At 43.5% G+C, this 19,046-nt stretch overlaps 2 protein-coding genes across 2 annotated transcripts in view; one reads left to right on the forward strand and one right to left on the reverse strand.

Annotated features, from left to right (window-relative positions):
* Positions 1 to 214: 214 nt before the first annotated feature.
* AKIP1 (A-kinase interacting protein 1) lies at positions 215 to 2,626 on the reverse strand. The gene is made up of 5 exons (XM_042814799.1): positions 2,528 to 2,626; positions 2,347 to 2,424; positions 2,023 to 2,136; positions 1,682 to 1,732; positions 215 to 644 (listed from the first exon to the last, which is right to left on the reverse strand). Exons 1-5 carry the CDS (start codon positions 2,624 to 2,626, stop codon positions 501 to 503), a joined length of 486 nt encoding a protein of 161 aa, XP_042670733.1. The 3' UTR covers positions 215 to 500.
* An 865-nt stretch (positions 2,627 to 3,491) lies between these two features.
* DENND2B (DENN domain containing 2B) overlaps positions 3,492 to 19,046 on the forward strand; it is a 154,494-nt gene continuing 138,939 nt past the window's right edge. The window contains exon 1 of the mRNA XM_042814786.1: positions 3,492 to 3,578. The gene's annotated coding sequence lies outside the window, so the exon portion shown is untranslated. The remainder of the gene's footprint in view (positions 3,579 to 19,046) is intronic.

The following is a 19,046-nucleotide window of genomic DNA, read 5'->3' on the forward strand; positions in this document are numbered from 1 at the left end:
GGCATTTTGTTTCTTTATCAGAATTATAAAAATGTGGATAAGGGAAATATACTTGAGACGGATGGTCAGCTGCTCTAGAACTAGTGCCAGAGATGGTGTATGTGTCTGCATTCACACCACTGGGATCTCGTTCTCTGTGGGTAAGAACATGACATGGACTTTCTGCCTGAGGGTAATACAAAAGAAGCAGGCATCACAAAGACCAAACTATGTATTTATTCCACTGATTGTATCTTTAATTGTTTCAAGCTTAAGAACCTGGAATTACATAGTCGCATGATTTGAATTAAGAGACACAATGTACAAACATTTATAAAATCAGTGTACAAAGTGGGTTGCACACAATTGCACTAAGTTAATAAATATACAGGCCATAAAAATGGACTCCCAAAGAAGAGGATTGTATTAAAATGCTAATAAGAAATAGTTACACACAATTCATTATATGCTTTAAAAAATCCTAGTATTTTATTCCCATGATTGCCAGCAAACGATAAATGTCATAGCACAAAAGTCAAATCAATGCTTTGTCCAGCACTGACATCCACCACGTGGGTTTGTTTCACCATGTCCTCAGAGGTTGCTGTGATAGAATAAATGCCAGGAGAGACTTCGATGTAGATGTCTTTGGAAGCTTTCTTGGTCTTTAGGGGACAGAGAAGGGGGAATAAATAGATTTCTTTACTATTTAGTCATGTTAAATTTCCCACAAAAATATAAAGTTGGAATTTGAATTTAAAAAAAAAGTCATTTAAACTGCTATCTAAATGTTCTATCTTTTGTTCAGAATATATGGGCAATATAGAGACAGAACTGTGAAGTGTTTATATTCACAAGTGTCACGTTCAAAGTATTTAATGATTTAATCCATGGAAATAATTAACAGGCTGTAATCTCTACTTGCAAAACTGAAAGCTGCCACCTTAAACTGTTTTGAACATAATAAAGGAAGTCATCCATACATCCAGTTAATCTCACCAATTCATACTATGGCACAGTTTCCATGGTTCTCATCTTTTGTCGCTTAGAAATTCCTGAAATTGATTTGGTGAGGTGTTTGGCTTTAAAAAACAATTAAGTTTTCTTTTCCTGGAGGAACAGCAGTCTTCAGAGAGGACTGTGTCAGGGCCAAGCATAACTGGCCGAGCAGCTGCTGCGTGCTTTGTTCAGCACAGGGAATGTGGCAGGAGCACAAATGAGGCAAGAGCAGAAGACTGATGGATTATTGCTGCTGGTGCAAATCACAGCAGTCCACGGATCATTCACAATGTTTTGACAGTCTGTATCAGCCCGAAATATGGGAGACTCTTGACTAGTTCTGCACTGGATGACCGGGGTCTGGTTTACAATTTCTTCTCAGAAAGAGTGGTCAGGCACTGGAATGTGCTGCCCAGGGAGGTGGTGGAGTCACCATCCCTGGAGATGCTCAAGAGATGTTCAGATGTTGTACTGAGGGACATGGTTCAGTGGGGAAATATTGGTAGCAGGTGGATGGTTGGACTGGACGATCTTGGAGGTCTTTTCCAATCTTGGTGATTCTATGATTCTATAATTAATTGTGTCAGTCTCTGCCTGTTCTACTCACCATCTATACTGTGGGATGGTGAACACACCATTCATTGATCTGTGCTGTCACAAGATCTCCACGTACATTTGAAAACAAATTATGCTGTAGACTTACACGTTGCTGGAAAGTTCTAGCTTGACTGGACGCTGCAGAAGCTGCACTTTTCTGGAAAGAAAAGGATAGTTTTCTGATTATAACCACACAAAGGTAAATTCAGGCCATCAGAGAGGGGATGCTCTGCGTCCATTTCAGTTTCCCCTCTGCGACAGGACTGAAACCATGCTGTGGCTGTTGCCGCCAGCAATGGCCCTGCCCAACCAAAGGCTCAGACCAGTCCAAGCCTTCACCTGCCTCTGCTGTCAAACACACAAACGCGTGGCAAACCGGTGCCACAGACACCGCAGCTGTCCCACGCTGATGGAAGGAACATCCCAAGGACACCAAACCCTCCTCACCTTGTCTTCGGCGGACTGCAGCTCTTCCTCTCCCGCTTGCCGGCCGTGGTACCTGCAGATGTGTCTCACTTCGTGCTCTCCGCACCTGCAGGCCGGCACAAGGCTGTAGTACTTCTGGACAACGGTGGGAACAGAAAGCGTTACATAAGAGGCATCACAATCAGGTTCCCGCTGCCGCCCTGCCGCGCGGTGCTGCCACCTGCCGGCACACGGAGCGCCCCGCACCGCTCTGATCGGAGGGCGCAAAGGCTCCCCAATACCAACGCCGTCTCGCTCGCATTCGGTGTTACCGCGGTGCCGCCGGCTGAGCCGCAGGGCTTTTACCTCGCATTCCCGCGTGGCTTGGGCCATGAAACTCATGACGGAAGCGAACGCAGCGCTGAGCCGCTCCGAGTCTTCCTCCTGCCATTAAGCGCACGCTTAACGAAGCGCGGTGCGGCCGCGCGACAGAACGCGGTCACTGAGGTGGCTGCGCTCCCCGCCCCGCCCCACCCGCAGCACTGACCGGGGCCGAGGCCGCGCGCTCCCGCTCCCGCCGCCGCCGCGCCCGCTCCAGCACGGCGCGCGCCAACCCCGCCGTACGCCCCGCGCGCGCCCCGTCCATCCCGCCGCCGCCGCCGCGCGCCGTCACAGTGTGCGCATGCGCCGCAGTCCATCGTTCCGCCCTAACGCCGCGAGGGGGCGCGCCGCCCCGCTCCGCGGAGAGGCCGGAGCGGGAGGTTCAAACGCAGCTCCCGGCTGAGATAAACGCGTCCGCAGCCGGCGGGCGGGCGGTGCGGGCAGATCGTGCTCGGAACCTCGCCTTCGCACGAGGAGCCGGATGAGCTCCCCTCGTGCTCAGTCTCTTGAAATAGAATGGCGGCTTGCGAAACGCGGGGCGCTCGCACCAGGTTTCCTCGTTGTGGTGGGGGCGGCGGGTCAGCCGAGTTATCTTCGTTGTGTGCGGCGGCTCGGGGTGCGGGAAGGCTGATCAGCCCAAGGGGACAGTGAGCACATGCTTAGCGCTGAAGCGCTGCTCCCGAACACTGTGCACACTCATCTGTGCGTGCGTGCAGCCCGCCGTGCAGGGCGCGAGTTGGAAGCACGTGGGCTGCCGGGCCCGGCAGGAGCTTTCCTTCCCCCGTCCTTCCCGGAGAGAGCCCGAGCGCTGTCAGTGTCTGAAAGACAAAACCGGCGCTCTCCTCAGGCGAGGCCGTCCCGCGGGCTCCCGGCTCTCCCCTCCTCCCGCTGCCCGCCGTGCCTCCCCTCAGCGCCGCTTCGCTCCGCTGCCTCCCGCCCGCTTTGGACGCGGCTCGCTGCCGCAGCCCCGCGCCGGGGCTCTTTGTTGGCGGCCGGCCGGCTGCTTCCCATTAATCTCCCGCACTGGCCGTGGCCGTCCCCACTTCCTGCCTTCGCATACTTCTCTCTCCCTCGATCTCAATCCCTTCCCTCCTCCTTCCCTTCCTCCCTGCCCCCTCCCCTTCTTTCCCTCTTCTCGGCTCCTCCAAAAAAGCTACAACAGCCCGTGCTGCGGAGCGAGGATTGCGGGTGTCGGGAGCTTTCCCCTGCGCGCCTCGGTAAGAGCCGGGAGCCGCGCCGCCGGCTCGGACGGGTCCCACGGAGCCGCGGGCAGGGGAGCGGGGCGGGGGGAGAAGCCGCCGCCCGGCGCCGGGCTCGGAGCGCCGACGGCCGCCCGCCTCCCGTTGCGGGGCGGGCCGGGATACGCGGCGGACCGGCTTGGGCTCCGGGAGCAGCCTGAGCTCGGCACCGTCGTGCCCCAGGGCCGGGTCCTCTCACGGCGGTGGGATCGAGCTGACGGAGAGGGCCGGCGAAGCAGCTCTCCGGGTCTGGGGCTCGGGAGTGAGTAGAGAAGGGGAGCCCGATGCTTCTCCCCTAGTGCCGGCTCGCGTCGGCCGTCCGGCTGGCTGTAATGTTTGCACGCTCGTTGAAAAGAGTCAGAGCCACCTGGACTCCATCGGAAGACTTTAGGATCCCAAGGCAGATGCAGCTGAAGAGCCAAGGGAGCTGCTTCAGCAGTTCACTTGGTGGGAAAATGAGATGTAGTGCTCTTGGCTTGCTACCAAACATTTGCTTTACCGAAGAGCAAGGGGTCACTGCAATCAAAGAGTAGTGGCTGCATATGAGAGAGCCTCTTATGTTTACTTCATTTTTATCGCTCCAGTGTATTTTCAGTCATAACAGTGAGCCAAATGAAGCCGGATGCATTCTGTAATAGCATGGAATAGGTCCATAGCAATGTTTGTTATCCCCCTTGTTTTAGCGTTGTGCTGACTTTGGGTAATAGATTTTCTTTCAGTTCATTGCGTGTAACCAGTCTTTAACTTCAGCCAGATAAAGAGTGTTCCAGTAAGGGCCACCTAGAATGATCAAAACTTGTGGCAAACAAAGAACAAAAGTGTTAGCTGTAGTCTCATTGCTGGTAATGCAGAGTCAGAGCAGGGTGAACTGAAGTGAGACTGACTTGCCTTCAAGAACCAGCGATGTTTTGTTTATTCATGATTTATACTCAGTAGATGAAAATCCATATAGTGAAAGCATAATGGAGTAGAAGCGTCTTATGTTTAACACCAGATTTGAGAAAATCATGTATGTTTCAGAAATGTCAAAATACAACATCCATGTTCACGATCAGTTTGTACAGGTGGCATAATGCAAATCTCTTGCCAGTCTGAAGGATGAAGATAAGATTCATATCTTTGGCCATTAATTTCCTTCTTGCTTTAACACCAGTTGTTTAAAGGAAAAGCAACACATTGAAGCAATTACGATTACTTTTAGCAAATTACCCAAGAGTATAATATCAAAAGCTTCTTTTGAAACTGCTTGCAGCCTGTGTGCTCTTAAGAGTGAGTGGAGCTGCAGTTCTCCTCTTGAGATGGGACTGGTTCCTCTTGGAGAACAGAGGAGTGTGAGCAGAGCTCCTTGTGTGTGTGTAGTGGGGTGAGTGGTGCTGGGCTTCGCTAGGGACCAGACGCTGTCAACCTTCCACATTTGTTTCTTGTATGCAGAAATGTGGGAATCCTGCCTGGTTTGGTTTAGAATATTAAACTTCCAAAGCCAGCTTGCTCAGCATAGTCACTGTGTTTCCTAGTGCTGTGAAGAAGTACCTCCTGACCTTTCTTAGCCTGCATTTTTGTGCTGTCGCTTCCAGGACTTGCTCCAAGGAGCTCAGAACTGACTCTCATGATTTCCCTGTAATCAACTGACTTTTAACATATACTGTAGCACTTCAGAGGAGCATGTGACCCTTCATTATTTGTGACCCTGCAAACCATTGTGTAATCTGTTGACTGTAAAGTACCATGCCAGTTTATTCTCTGTTGGGAAGTCTTGCCAAGGACTTGATGGAATAGCACGATTTTATCCAGTTTATTGTTTTCATTGTGTTTCATAAACATCTAAGACCCTCTGGGAAGAATCACTGGGGCGGCTGGGCCTCCTTTTTTAATTGCTGGTTAAATAAATGTTGCCAGTTTAAAAGAAAAAAAAAAAAAAAAAAGGAAAAAAAAGAAGTGGTATGCAGGATTTCAGAATGCCTGGAACTGTTAAACATTCATGTTTAGGAAGCACAACTATTTTTAGTGTAGGGGCATTTAAAGGAATGGTACTTGCCCCTTGTGAAGAGGTCACTGCTAAGTGTGCTGAAGAGCCTGCTTTCAGCTGGTGAGCAAAACCGAGTTTCCCACAGCTCTGTAGAGCTGAAGAACCAGATTTGTGCTTTTCCCACTTAGATAAACAGGGAGGATGGACTTCTTGTTAGTTTACAGTAGTGGGAGTGAAGAGGCTTGGATTCTTACTTTGTACACATATAAAAAGATTCCTTGGTCTTGGGGAAATGCTTAGCTTTCTGCTTCTTTCAACCGACGTCTGTGGTGGAGGTGTGAGACTGAAAGGCTTTCTGAGGAGGTCTGGGAACTGGCAGCTGAGGGTACTGTGTATTAACCCTCAGGATGTGTCACCACTCTCTTGAATGCATTCCTGGCTACCATCTTCACCTACAGCTAAATGAGCTGGGGTTACAAAAAGTACGGATGCTTGAGAACTCGAGTCAATTTGGGATCCTCAGTCAATTCTGAGTATAGGACTGTGGTTGCCACACAAATTACTTTGGATGAGCTCCTCTGCCCGGAAAACAGAAGCACGTGCTTTTTGTGGTTTATGTCAAAGTTTCTATGTGTTCTAGACCCTTTGTGTCATGTATAGTGTGTTTTGAGCAACCTAGACAGGGTTAAGTGGTCTCTTCCAGGGTAGGGTAGTGGACCAAAATCGGCACTGTTCAACTTTCAAAATGTGCCAAATGATAGCTGAGTCAAATCAGGTTTCAGTGCAGACTTCACCGATTTCTTGTTTAACACGGGTTCAATTCAGATTGCAAGTTGTTTGCTTGTTTGTTTCCCCTCCTTTAATGTTGAATGCCATGTGTGTCATTTTGCTCTCTATGAACAACTGCTGCTTTTCAGATTTTTTGGTCTGCAGTTGAGATTTAGTTGGCAGTGCAGATGGAGGCAAGTTTGGGGAACTGAATCCAAATATTTACATTCTTGATTTGGCCTAGTCTTTATACTTGTAAACACTCATGGTCATACTGAACTTTGGTGAGGTTATAAGTGGCTTTGTCAGGCCTTAGGGAGTCATACCCTGCAAGACCTGAAATTTCCCCTTTTAGGAAGAGTTTTGGGTGAATTTTTCAGGTGTATACTTCAGCTGAGAATTAGTGTTTGTCACTCTCGATCTGACTGCAGAATCTTTCCCTGCACCTTGCTTTCTTTTTTCTTCTTTGTTCCTCTCCCCCCCCCCCCCTCCTTTTTTTTTTTTTCCCTAGTGAGATTCATCAAGTTCAAAATGTCACAGAAGAGCTGTTGTGCCAGCACAGAAGGTATGGCACAATCTTTGGAAATCCTGTCTGTTGCGCTGCTCCGGAGCTCTGACCCAATGGAGTAGAGCCATAGTGAAGAGCCTCTTCCCTCCATGGCTACCATTTTCCTGGTCCTTACTTCTTAGGTTGGCACAAAAAGAGATAGAGGCCTGATTTGAACAATGAGGATGTTTGCTTGTGGAGAACCAGACGTAAGCCCTCTTTTCATTCATGTAGGTTTTGGTGGCCCTGCCTGTGATGGGAGGGGGTTGGAGATTCATGATCCTTGAGGTCCCTTCCAACCCAGGCCATTCTGTGATTCTGTGATAGGCTATAAATATGAACAGCTGTCACTTCAGTAGAAATTTCATAATCACCAACCCTTTAAGTTTTGTTCTGCATTAGCAATTGAACTTTTTGATCCACCTTACCACACACCCGTGAGATAAGGATCAAATGGGCAATGCTTCCTGGGCAGCTCATCCTATTGCTTGGGAATGCCTTTCAACTTGGGTTTGAAATTTGAAATGATAGCTTTGTAGTGGAAAGCCTGAGACTATAGATGTGACTGAGTTGCACTGGGTTACTGTAAGAGTTCCTATTCATCAGTTGAGGTTCATAACTTTATACCCTTAGCCAACCTGGTTTTGAAGGAGGTTGCATTAGTTTAATCCACAGTGAATATGTTTAGAGCAATCCTATACCTGGAGCATGTGCACAGATCATTAGAACTGTTTAGGAAAATGGATGCTAAATCATATGATCAGTGTTTTTTATACACTCTGCAGTGAGTTTCTAACCTCGAAGATGCATTTGTTAGGGTTGAGGAAAATAGGGTAAGAGGAGATGTTCATTTTTAACACTACCTTTCTCCATTTTTTTGAAGCCATATCCTTCTGTTGAAAGTATGTCATCCGTAGCAGTGCAGTTGAGATTTCAGGGAGTTTGTGCAAATGGGAAAAGTCCCTAAAGACACTGAAAGCACAGTGGTTTTTTTGTCAGAAATGCACCCTGTGTTCACACACATAGGAACAGGATGTAGCTTTGACTTAAGTGTATCAGTCTCCCAATTTCTCTTTAAAATGAAGCTGTGGAAATGCTTGATGTATGAACATTTAGAGTTAGTGCTGGTGCCAACACAGGAAACCAGGTCTTTGAGCTGAAACATTTAACGTTATTTCCTAACTCCCATGTCATTAAAAACACTCACTGTATAAAGTACTAATACTGTTATTCATTTAATTGTTTTGACAGGGTCATCACACTAAGTTAATGCTTTACATTCCACTCCTCCCCCTGAAAAAAAAGGGGATTATTTGTCTTTATGTAACATCCAGTCTGAATTGCAGGGGACAGATGCTAACTGACCAGCATGATGCCAAGGGCCCTGCTTGGCCTGCTCTAAGGACTGGTGCAGAGACTAAAGTGCTTTAGGAGAGCTCCCCTGGCAGATCTCACAGTCTTTCTTCAGCAAGGAACAGATGGTTCAGACATGGACTCTTGTTGCTGTTCTGAGATGTCCTTCAAGTTGGGAGATAGATCTGCCCCCTGACATTCTTGCTTTCAGCACTATTACTACTTGGAGGGAGTACAGACAGTTTTTGCATTCAAAAGGTTTGAATGATGCTGATGCTTTGTCCTGGTGGAAACTGTTATCGCTCAAGGTCACTGGAAGGGGAAACATATCCGGCCCGATGTCATGTTGCACTCTGAGTGGGCACAGTGTGCTAATGAAAATCTCAATGAGATTATTGACTCAGCGAGTAGGAAAGGGCTTCTCTCATTTGTGCTACAAGATCTCAATGGTCAGAGTTTTCAGTATGCCTCACCTCTTAATCCTCTCAAGGCTCACGAGCTCCCCTTAGCCAGTGTTGTTTAAATGAGCATTAACTGGGAATGCTGTTTTGAAGGTATGGCAGATCAGCGGAGTGTAAAAGCTTGCCAAAATCACCTGTGTGGTGGTAGGCTGTGAGCAGTTCCACATCGCTGCTTGTGTTTTGCTGCCTGCTGTATCCCTGCCAAATGGTTAACCTTCGTCTTTGAGCAGAAAATCCCCTATTTCACCAAGACTGTGTAAGAAATGGCTGGCTTGGGAAAGAAGTGAGGTCAGAGCAGGAAAGGAAAGAAGGGGATCAGAAAGAAAAGAGGCCTAAAACAGTCTGAAATACTCCATAGGCTGACTGCAAGTATTACATAACAATTTACAAAATTGTTAAACGGTGTTCAGTACTTGTGGATACAATTCATGCACCATTAGGTTTGAACGTGTGTTCCTCTGTTACTATTGGATGGATGTATCTTTTGCCAGTCTAAAAATCCTGAACTATTTAATTGTGATGTTTTAAAAAAATTGTTCATGCAAGCAGTAATTCCATGAATACTTCCATAGTATGTTGTGCTCTGATCTCTGGTTTCATGTTTAATTCCCAGTTACACCAGATTGAAAGGCACTAGCAAGATGGCTGCTCTGGCTTAGTGTGGGTGGCTGAAGAGAGCCATTACCCTGTTGCTTAGGAAATAAGGGACACCGAGTGATGGTTGAGTGCACACAAACTGTGCAGGTGCCTGTTCCCTGTTGCATGAAACCAGAGAGTTCTTTTGTTTGTTGCTGTGCATATAAGGAACCACTCATTTAATACTTGGGACAAGTACAAAGCATGCTGCTGTTTCAGCCTTTTGCTTCTGTTGAGACAGAGCATTTCTCTGCTGTGAGTTTTTTTGCCTGCTTAGTAGCTCCTTGCTGTTTGTTTGTTGTAAATAATAGTCTGGCCTGCTTCTTTGGAAACTATCTTTCTGCTTAATTTGCAAGGTCTGGATAGCTTCTCTTGTTGCTCTGCTCTGAGAGAGCTGCTCCAAGTTCTGTTCCTCTATCCCCAGGACAAGTAGAAGTTAAGACCTCGCATGGACTGTTTGAATAGGAAGTCTGTGACTGCACCTGGGCTGCCATAGCTGCCCTTAGCTGGTATTGTTTGACAACAACTTGGAAGAAGGACCCTTTGAGGCTTTTGCTGCCATAGTAGCAAAGCAGCCCATAGAATAATTGCTCTTTCTCCCTGGAGACATCCCCAGGTCTGGGAAGCAAAGGGAGATATCACTGCCAGGTGACAGGGCTATCTTATCCAGTGCCACAGTGAGCTGGGGGCTCTGCATAGTTGGACTGTCCTGCTTCTCCTGTGGCCACAAGTTATGTCTTTGCATGCAACTTCAGCTTCATTTAAAGCCTTGTGCTTCAGGGAAGCTTGCCTGCCAACTCCCAGGAAAGCATTTGTTATTTCTTTCTCTTTTACTTTCTTAATGTGTTTCTTATTTTTCCTTCAAGTCCTTAATCCTCCCTCTCTAGTTGTACTGCCACTGCATCTAGGCTGCGTGTGGTTGTGTGATCTAGATTTTGTGGATCACATTTTGACTTTTTGTTTGAGGTTCATTGGGACCTACAAAGAGGAGAAATGGTAACAGGAAGATTCTTCAGTCTGCTATGAACATTGGGCTATCTCGTTCATCCTCAGTATTCTCTGGAATCAGATGTTTGTGCTGCAAGCCCTCAGTTGGTGACATAGTCCTCTGCTTGATTGGTTCTGATGTTCAGATTTGTATTTAGAAGAACACTAAGGGAGATGTCACTGTACTGTACTCTTTAACGCCAGCATCACATAAGATGTAATCAAGATTCAGCTTTAGTTCTGTCTTTGTTTGCTATTGAGTTCTCTCCCACTGAGCCAATTATCTTTGAGTTGAAGGAACTAAAAGAGAAGCTGATGGATGTGGAGTTAAGATGATATTTCCCAAATGAAACAGTGCCAATAACATTTCAGAGTGATAGGAACAGTGAAGGGTAAATATTATGAGAAAAAAAAAAAAAATCAAAAGAAAAAAAAAATTGTTTTTCATCCATCCATTTCCATAAGAGTAGATTGTTCCCTGGCACAGAGACAGGAAGACAGAATATATGGGTGAGGGGAAATGACTGTCTCATCTTTTCAGTTAGGTGTATCACTGTATATTGTGGTATATCTGCCAACAGAAATAGTGAAGAGGACGGTACCTAGCATCAAAGCATAGCATATAAGATAGAGGGGACTCTTTCTCTTTTTTTTTTTTTTTTTTTTTTTTTACATCAATATTTCAATCCCTTGTCTTTTTTTTTTACTGCAATTTTTGGCATACAAGTGTCTACTAAGAACTACTGTGGGTAGGCTGAGATGTGATGGAAGAAAGAATCTGGCCTGTTCTTAAATTTTGAGAGGTGATAGGGGTTTTAGCCCCCTAAAAGTGAATCTCAGCTTTCAAGTATGATGCATAAACACAATAATTAAATTCAGTGACATATTCATGTGAGAATTTAAAATACGTGATGAATTTCAAGGAGCCTACACATTAATGAGCCTATAGATAATGAATAAAACAGCAGGAATCCAGTCCTGGATAGTTTAATCTTTGTCTTGGACCAAAATTTCCTTTTCCCTTTCCCTTATGCTATGCAGCAGAACAGGTTGGCAAACACATCTTTTTGTCCAGCCCAGATAAACATGTAGTCACAAGGTTAGCTGGGGTGGAGACCACACAAAGCAGTGTGATGTGGACTAGGTGAATTATCCCACCATCTAGGCACCATCTACTCAACCCTTAATTGCCTGGCACATTATTTTTTTGCTATAACTTTTCAAATTGTTTCTGAGACCAGGTCTTTCCTCCCAGTCCCCTTCCTCTTCGTTAGCTAAAAAGTAAAAGGCAAGAATGTGTCAGTTGTTTTGAAGGAAATTTTTTATAGAAGCTTAGCATGACACTAAATGCCAGTATGACGCTTTTCTTTTTTATCCAAGACTCGTTGACATCCATAGGATATACATATTTTTAATACACAAGAAAGGGACTTACCTCCACAACTTCTAAAATCTGGATGCACACACCCAACACTCAGAACTAATGAAGATGTGTTATTTTAATCTCTAGAATTTAGCACGTGGATTTTAATTGGAGTTACAGGACTTCTGAAGCAAATGAAGATTAGTGGTTTCTGGTGTAGGACAAATGACTTACAAACAACAGCAAAACAACAATCAGAAACTGAGTTCAGACACATTTGAAGTGGCAAAAAGATGATGAGATGGCACGTTTCATTCACACAATGCATGCATCTTTTAAAGATGTAACGTAGCATCTTTACTTGTAAATCTTAAAGCACCTAACAGCGTTAATGAATAGAAGATTCCATCTAACTCTGGTGGGAAAGGACAAATGCAGATGAGAAAGTTCAGGAAAGTAATCCTGGAAACTGATAAAACCTTTTAATTTTAATTGCAATTTAAGGAAATATACTGTGAGGTGAATTATTTTCTTTCATCATGAACTGTAAGTACCTACCCAGAATAGTTCCTTTTAGCCTGCGATTGAGCCTGCCCTTCAGTGCTTGAAAATACACGGATGCTTGTTTTCAGCCAGAAAGTAATGTGACTTAATTTCAAGATTTGTATGGTTAGTTGGTAAGGTTAACATAATAGTTTACACTCTTAATATTTCTAAGTATTTCTTAACTACTAAATCTCAAATATATAATAACGGGCTAAATTACATATAGAAATATATTAATAGTCCATTTTTTTCTTCAATGTGTGAGTTCTTCTGTATCTTTTTATGTTTGATATTTTGAGACTTAATCGTAGCCATTCTCTCTGGTAAAAAATCAGCAGTTGTTTTATATCTGCTACTCTCACCTCCATTTATAAAATTATGCCAAGAAGTAAAGATGCACTTGTGGATGTCAGCATGCAGCCCAGGTTTACCTTCTATGTATCTTTATTATTATTCAAAAGATAATGTGTCCAAGCAGCATTTTCTGTACTAAATTAGGTGTAAGCTCCTTTTTATTGGTGTAAATAAAGGTTAACTTTAATGCACAAGTTAACATGCAGGTGTTTCGGTTATCCCTATAATTCATTCTGACCAAGGAGATGGGAGATAAAGATTCCATCTTCACACTCTCCTATCTTTAATTATGAATTCTCATCTCTCTGCGAAGCCTTAACTGGGCTGGATTCAAACAGATGAAAAAGTGCTTGGGCTTTTTGTACAATCCTGCTGAGATTATCTAAGTCACTTATGAGAGTTATATGTTCATTTTCCATTAAAGTCAGCTTGAACCGGATACAGAAGTCCTCAGAGTGGCTTGGGCTTGATTAACAGTAAAATATCCATGTGATTTTCTTAAAGAGAACTCAGGATCTTCACTTTAGGAATATGATCAAGCATTGCAAGCATAACTCAGCAATATTGGCGTTTTCCTTTCAGTGTTAGTTACCCATTTATACATACCTGTGTATGCCTACTAAAAGAGAAAAATACCTCTTAGAACAATTTTGATATGCTTTGATATAATTTGATAACAAATGATAGAACAATTTTACTGCTAAACATCTGCTTTCCTTTTGTTCTCATACTCATTCAGAAAAGAACATCTTTATTCTGTAATGTCAGTGTTATACTCTTATCTCTTTGATTTTTATCCACTCTGGGAATAACCACCCATCCTTCCTCAGAAGAGAATCTTGATTCTGTCTTCTTTTCCAGATGCACCTACTATCAAGTACAATGTCTATAGAAAGATATAAACCTTGGTAAAGAGATACTAACTTGTGACTCTTGTGTTCTATGACCCACCTTGTTACTGGCTCACTGGAGAGACTTAGCGAGTCGATTACCTGTAACCTGAGGATGTCTGTGATTTTGAAGAGATAATTGATGTCTCTCCACATATTCCTGGGATCTGCACATGAAAGGAGCAAAAGTTCCTAAATGCTCATAGTAAGCTACCTTCTCTGAGATGTACCTTTTCAGTCTGTTGCATTTCTTTCCTGACCTGAAAAAGGTGTGGTGGCCTGAAACAGTACTCCGAAGGCTGATGGCAGTTCTACTGTGAAGCTGCAGTCAGCAGAAGATTGAGCCTGAGGACTGCATGTGACTCAGGGAGCTCTGAACTTAGGAAGGCAGTACCTCATGTTTGGTCAGCGCTGACACCTCTAGCCAAGCAAAGAAAAGGTGTTGACATTGGAAAGAGCTGCAACCGTGTGGCTCTGCCAAACATGAGGTGAAACCTTAAAGGAAAGGAATGGCAACAACATATGACCCAGCAAAGAGTACTGACAACTACTCCCTCAGAGTTTCTGGACCCTCCAATTCGCCTTCAATTCACTGACTGCCAGCTTGGCACAGTTGTTAGAGGCTCAAAGCCCATGGGCTTTATAGGCCTGTTAAAGCAACACTACACAAGGGCACTGTTATATTATTTTTGTGATGCAGCACAAGTTCTGACTTTTTCTCACCATGTTTCTTATTGCCTAGTAATTGTAGCTTCTATCAGGTTACGCTTTAATTTAAAGAAAAAGAGTACAAATATGTTTATAGTTAATCACGCTGTGTGAGTACCTTATTTCACTTCTATATTAAATGTGAAACAAATCTGTTTGGCAGCTATCTAATAGGAAACGGTGCATTGGTCTCACATGCCCGTTTACTGTGCTCTCAAGGTTTCAGGTTAAATTAGGTTTTAGATAACAGTTTCTCTGGAAGAACCTTTCAAATTATGTTATGTCTTTCTCACTCCCTTGGATTCTGTTAGCTTTTTACGTATGCCTCCTGTTTGACTTTCTGGAGTGATGTTAGTGCCCTTGAGGAAATCTAGCCACAACATTTGCAAAATCCACTTTTTTATAGTGTAAATGGGTTTCACTTGGGTCAAATATTTTTACCCATGTGGATGAAATACAGACAGAAGAAGAAAAATGAGTAGGTAGCGGGAGCCTTATTTACATCCTCAGCCATGCTTTCATTTCTGCAATGGCTCTTCTATTTAGGGTCAGTAGCACAGCGTGTGAGCTGCCTCTCTGTTGTGAAGGGGATGTGGGTTGGCAAAGTAAGCTGCTGGTTTTCTCCCCCAGTAATTTTTCTGGGCCTTTTCTGCCTTCTTGTAGGCGCTTCTACACAGCCTGTCATGCAAACGTTTTATTGTGCTTCTTTCAGCATCATAGTAGATTTGTTGCTACTCTGGAAGTTCTCCTTTCAGTGTTCGCTGATGGTAGGCGATGGTTTAACCAAGAGGCCAGGCCTGGTGGCATTTCTTAATTCAAATGGAGGAAGAAGGTATACTAGAGGGAGAGAGAACTTTGAAAGAGGTCTCAACTTGTGAGTTGTGAGACTGAATGGGAATGGTTTTAGTGCACCACTTGTTTTCCTCAGAGCTGTTCTCTGACCTGGGACAATTGCTCCTGAAAAGTCTCCTTAGTTTGGACAGTTTGTGACCTGCCCCTACCCCCACAGCTGCTCCACCCTCAGGTGGTTTGTGCATGCCTTTACACCAAGCCAAATGCCAACTGCATATTTGGGACCAAAATCCCATCTATAATCCTGAAAATGCGACTTGCACTTATTTTTTATAGGATTTGTTGTTCAAAATAGGAGAAATAGAAGTTTGAACCTTGAGCTCTATGAGTATTTGCATTATTTCAGCAAAATGCAAGTGCCTGCAAAGAGCATGATATTGTGTTTTTTAGACAAGGATAATGAAGAAGTGGGGACGGAAAAAACCACCACAGCAAGACAGTGAAAGTGAAGTTAAATCTTCCGAGGGTCTCTGTCAACTATTTGGAAATCTGATCCACTGATAGTTTTCTATGCTTTGTTCAACAGTAACGCCAAGTGAATTGAAAAACAGAGACGAACGTGCATTCTTGCACGGTTGCTACTTCAAAGATTAGGGTTGATACATTCCTCTTTAAGGCTGAGTGATGCCCGCTTGCTGTTCAGCTGAGAGTGCAGTCCTAAGTACCCGTACTGATTTGGTTTCTGCTCCATTTGTGCTGCAGGCTGTTCCTGGGGAAACAGGGGGATTGTGGTCTTGGATGGAATTTGTGAATGACCACCTACAGTGCTCTTCCTTACCATCAGGTTGAACCTCTGTCTTTTTTGCTGTATTGTTTGTAAGACTGATAAAGGAAAGCACCCTTCTCACAAATTTTCTTACTTTGCTGTATGTAAAAGAGCTAGAAGATTCCAGCATTGGAATGTTTTAACTTAAAAATATGAAACGGTGTGAAATCTGGCTTTGAGTTAGGACTGGTGGGTTTGGCAAAGCAAAAGGTGTGATGTGAAACTAGTTTTTGTAAGGTCCTCTAAGACTTTCTGGCTAAACAGTTTTTCATGTGCTAAAAAGCACTGCGATAGGCTCCCTATGTGGTTAGGAGACCTCACAAGGGCATGTTCAGTTCTGTGTTTCAGTGTATGGCATATGTACCCTAAATTAAGAAGATATCTATCAGTTGTCCAACAAGCAGCTAAGGGTGTAGCCCTGTTGGAGACCATGGTTTGCAGACAATGTAGATCAGGTCTGGACTTAGTGACTGAATACACGTGCCTTTCTGCATGTGGAGTTAGTGCATTTCCTAGATTTAAGCAATAATTCTTGCAACTCTGAGCTTAAGAAAATGTAATAGTGATTGCCCTGCAACGTTAAACGTCATCTAAAGACAATGTGATCTCAGGCCACCAATGCTACTAAGCAATTGTGAACAGTACAGATTAAGTTAGCTCATAAATTAAACCAAAAAAAACTTCCTTTCCATCCTTATCAGCCTGTATAGGGACTTGTTGGACACAACGCTTTTGGCTTATACTGGAAGATTACCAAATTTGGAAACATGGGATATTTCTGTCCAATTTGGCATTGAGCACAGGGTACTATTTAAATTCTGGTTTGGTTAACTACACTTTTGCCTCCACAAATTTCCCCTCTTGCTCTGAATGGCTACAATAATATTTTTTTCCCCTGCTCCCTCTGTACTTGTGTGGCTTTTTAATGTTAAATGGATATTTTTCTTTGCTCTGGAGACAGCTGTATTTCAAGCAGCAGATGAAGCAATTTGTGTCACAGCCCACTTTTCACTATTTGTTTTTCAAAGGTGTTGCAAGGCCCTTAGTTATTAATTGTAAAGACTTTGAAATATGAAGAATATCATATGACAGCAGTGGTCAAGTCAATGAAAGCTTTAGATGTTTCGTGTGTGTTCTGAAGTCTTCAGATTGTTATAGTACAAGCAGTAACTCATAGTTTCACTACAGTGCTTTTTATCGCTCCGAAGTGCTTTACAAAGCTGATCAGAGCCATCAAAACTTTGTGGAATTAAGTTTATGCCAGAAAAGTTTCTGAAGTGATTGAAGCAGTAGAGAGGCCTAAATGAAGGAGAAACAAACTCAGCAACTGCTTTTTCTATGGATATATTGTTACCCTTATTGTGTAGTGGAAACGCTAAGTAAGGGCTTGAAGCAGTGATTGAGCACCTGGTGGGAAGGCAGGGCCAACCCAAGGGAGCTCAGATGTTTGCAATGCAGTTGAGTGACTGGAAGGGGTGGAGCCAGGATGCAACCCTTCCAGATGTCATTTAAGGATTGGCAATGGAGGGAAGGGTGTCTCTCTGGAGATCCCTGTGTACTTGAGGCCTTCTGCAGGTAAGCAGCTCTCTGTTTCTGCACCCATGGCTGTTGCGTTTGAGCAAATCCTCACTTGCTGCAGCCGAGGACCTTGCTGCTCTGCTGTCATTGTTGCACTTTCCATTGCATTACATTGTGTAATGTGAAGATTTTTGTTTCATCCAAGCATCAGTTAAAGGCAAAGAATGAAGCTCTGAGTATTGTCTTGTCCTTGGATAACTTTAGTTACTATCTTCGTTTTGTAGATTAAAAAGTCAAAGCGGAAGGAAATCAAATAACTTGTATGAGTGAAGTTAGTTGCCTACGCCAAAGATGAAGCTGGATTTCTGAGTCTCTACCAGAGCTAACTCTGTGATACTTTTACCGTACTTTAATAAGGTCTTTGCTTTTCTACTTTTGCATAAGCACTATTATTTTCTTTCAGAAATTAAACTTGCAATTCTAAGCAAAGTCTGTAGGTAAATAGTAGTGAAATTCTCTAGCTTGAAGAAAAAGGAGAATAAGATAAAGGGTAGACCTATCTGTTACTGTGTAAATGAGAACAAAGCTTTAACCATTTCACTGCTGATGTACTGCAAAAGTTGGGCTTTCTAGGATTATAATAGGAGTTGAGGAGCAGAGGTCTAACTATGATAAGTTTCTTCAGATTATTAAAAAAAAAACAAAAACAACAGAACAAACAACAGATTCCTGCTATTTCTAAACTAATGTAAGAGTAGTATTTGCTGTGACACTACAGAATCATAGTCATGAAAATATTAAGATATACCTGTAGCTGGATGTATTTCCTTTTGAAGTTTTTGAAAGGAGCTGATCCAACCAAGAAATGTTGTGCTGCTCCATTTTCTTCTTTTAGGTCATTCCAAAAGATGATACTTTGCATCGCTTTGCTGTTTGTTAAAGGGAAAGAAGTTACTGCCTTCAAGTTAAAACAAAAAAAAACAAAAACAAAAAAACAAAAACAAAAAAAACAAAAACAAAAAAACCCCTTCCTCTAACAAATAGCAGAGCTCCTATGCTCCATTTATTGTCTTGACATTTTGTTTTATTGTTCCAGTTTGCAGAGCAGTCTCCAGAGGTTTGTGAAGTATGCATGAGTAAGAGAGAGAAATGCGCTCCTATTTTATTTCAGGAACTTTGGGGATTTTAGCTTGGAAACAGGCCTGGCTATATCTAGACCTATCGCCCTGCCCATTAGTGGCACTGGAAGGAGTCTAGATGACATGGCAAACCACATCATCGTCTGCTTTTCCTTGCATTTTGCTGCTGTGCCATGCTGTTTGCTAGCCAAGTCCATGGTCTCTATGGAAGTATTTTCCAATGGCTGACTTTTATTACCTTTATACATACTCCAGCATTGCCTACATGTACCAATTAGTATTTAGTGCCTGATTTCTTGGTAATTTTACACACATTAGTAGTGCGTGGGGGGAAGAAATAACAAAAGTACCTTTTCCTTTGGAAAAAGCCAGCTGTAAAAACTGAACAAGTGGGGGAGAAATACATGTTAACCCTCATTCATGCACAGTATGCTAGAAGGTGGTCAAAAATACAACCCCCTAGCAATTCTCAAAGGTCATGGAGTGATGGGACTTGAACATCATGGCATTGATCTTGGAAAAATTATATATGGGAATCCTCAACACGCATGGGAGACAACATTTTTTGTATCCCAGAATATAAACAAAATGCG

The sequence above is a fragment of the Centrocercus urophasianus genome, unplaced genomic scaffold (genome assembly GCF_019232065.1).
Source record: "Centrocercus urophasianus isolate 14NV4802_14NV808 unplaced genomic scaffold, USGS_Curo_1.0 seq_14, whole genome shotgun sequence".
In the NCBI taxonomy this organism is placed as follows: Eukaryota; Metazoa; Chordata; class Aves; order Galliformes; family Phasianidae; genus Centrocercus; species Centrocercus urophasianus.

Excerpts from the sequence above, each read along its gene's own strand:
- AKIP1 (XM_042814799.1), bottom strand. The coding sequence starts at position 2,626 with ATGGACGGGGCGCGCGCGGGGCGTACGGCGGGGTTGGCGCGCGCCGTG. Across the intron at positions 1,733-2,022 it reads TGCAGTCCGCCGAAGACAAG|AAAAGTGCAGCTTCTGCAGC; the intron begins GTGAGGAGGGTT and ends TTTTCTTTCCAG. Across the intron at positions 645-1,681 it reads CTAGAACTTTCCAGCAACGT|ACCAAGAAAGCTTCCAAAGA; the intron begins GTAAGTCTACAG and ends TGTCCCCTAAAG.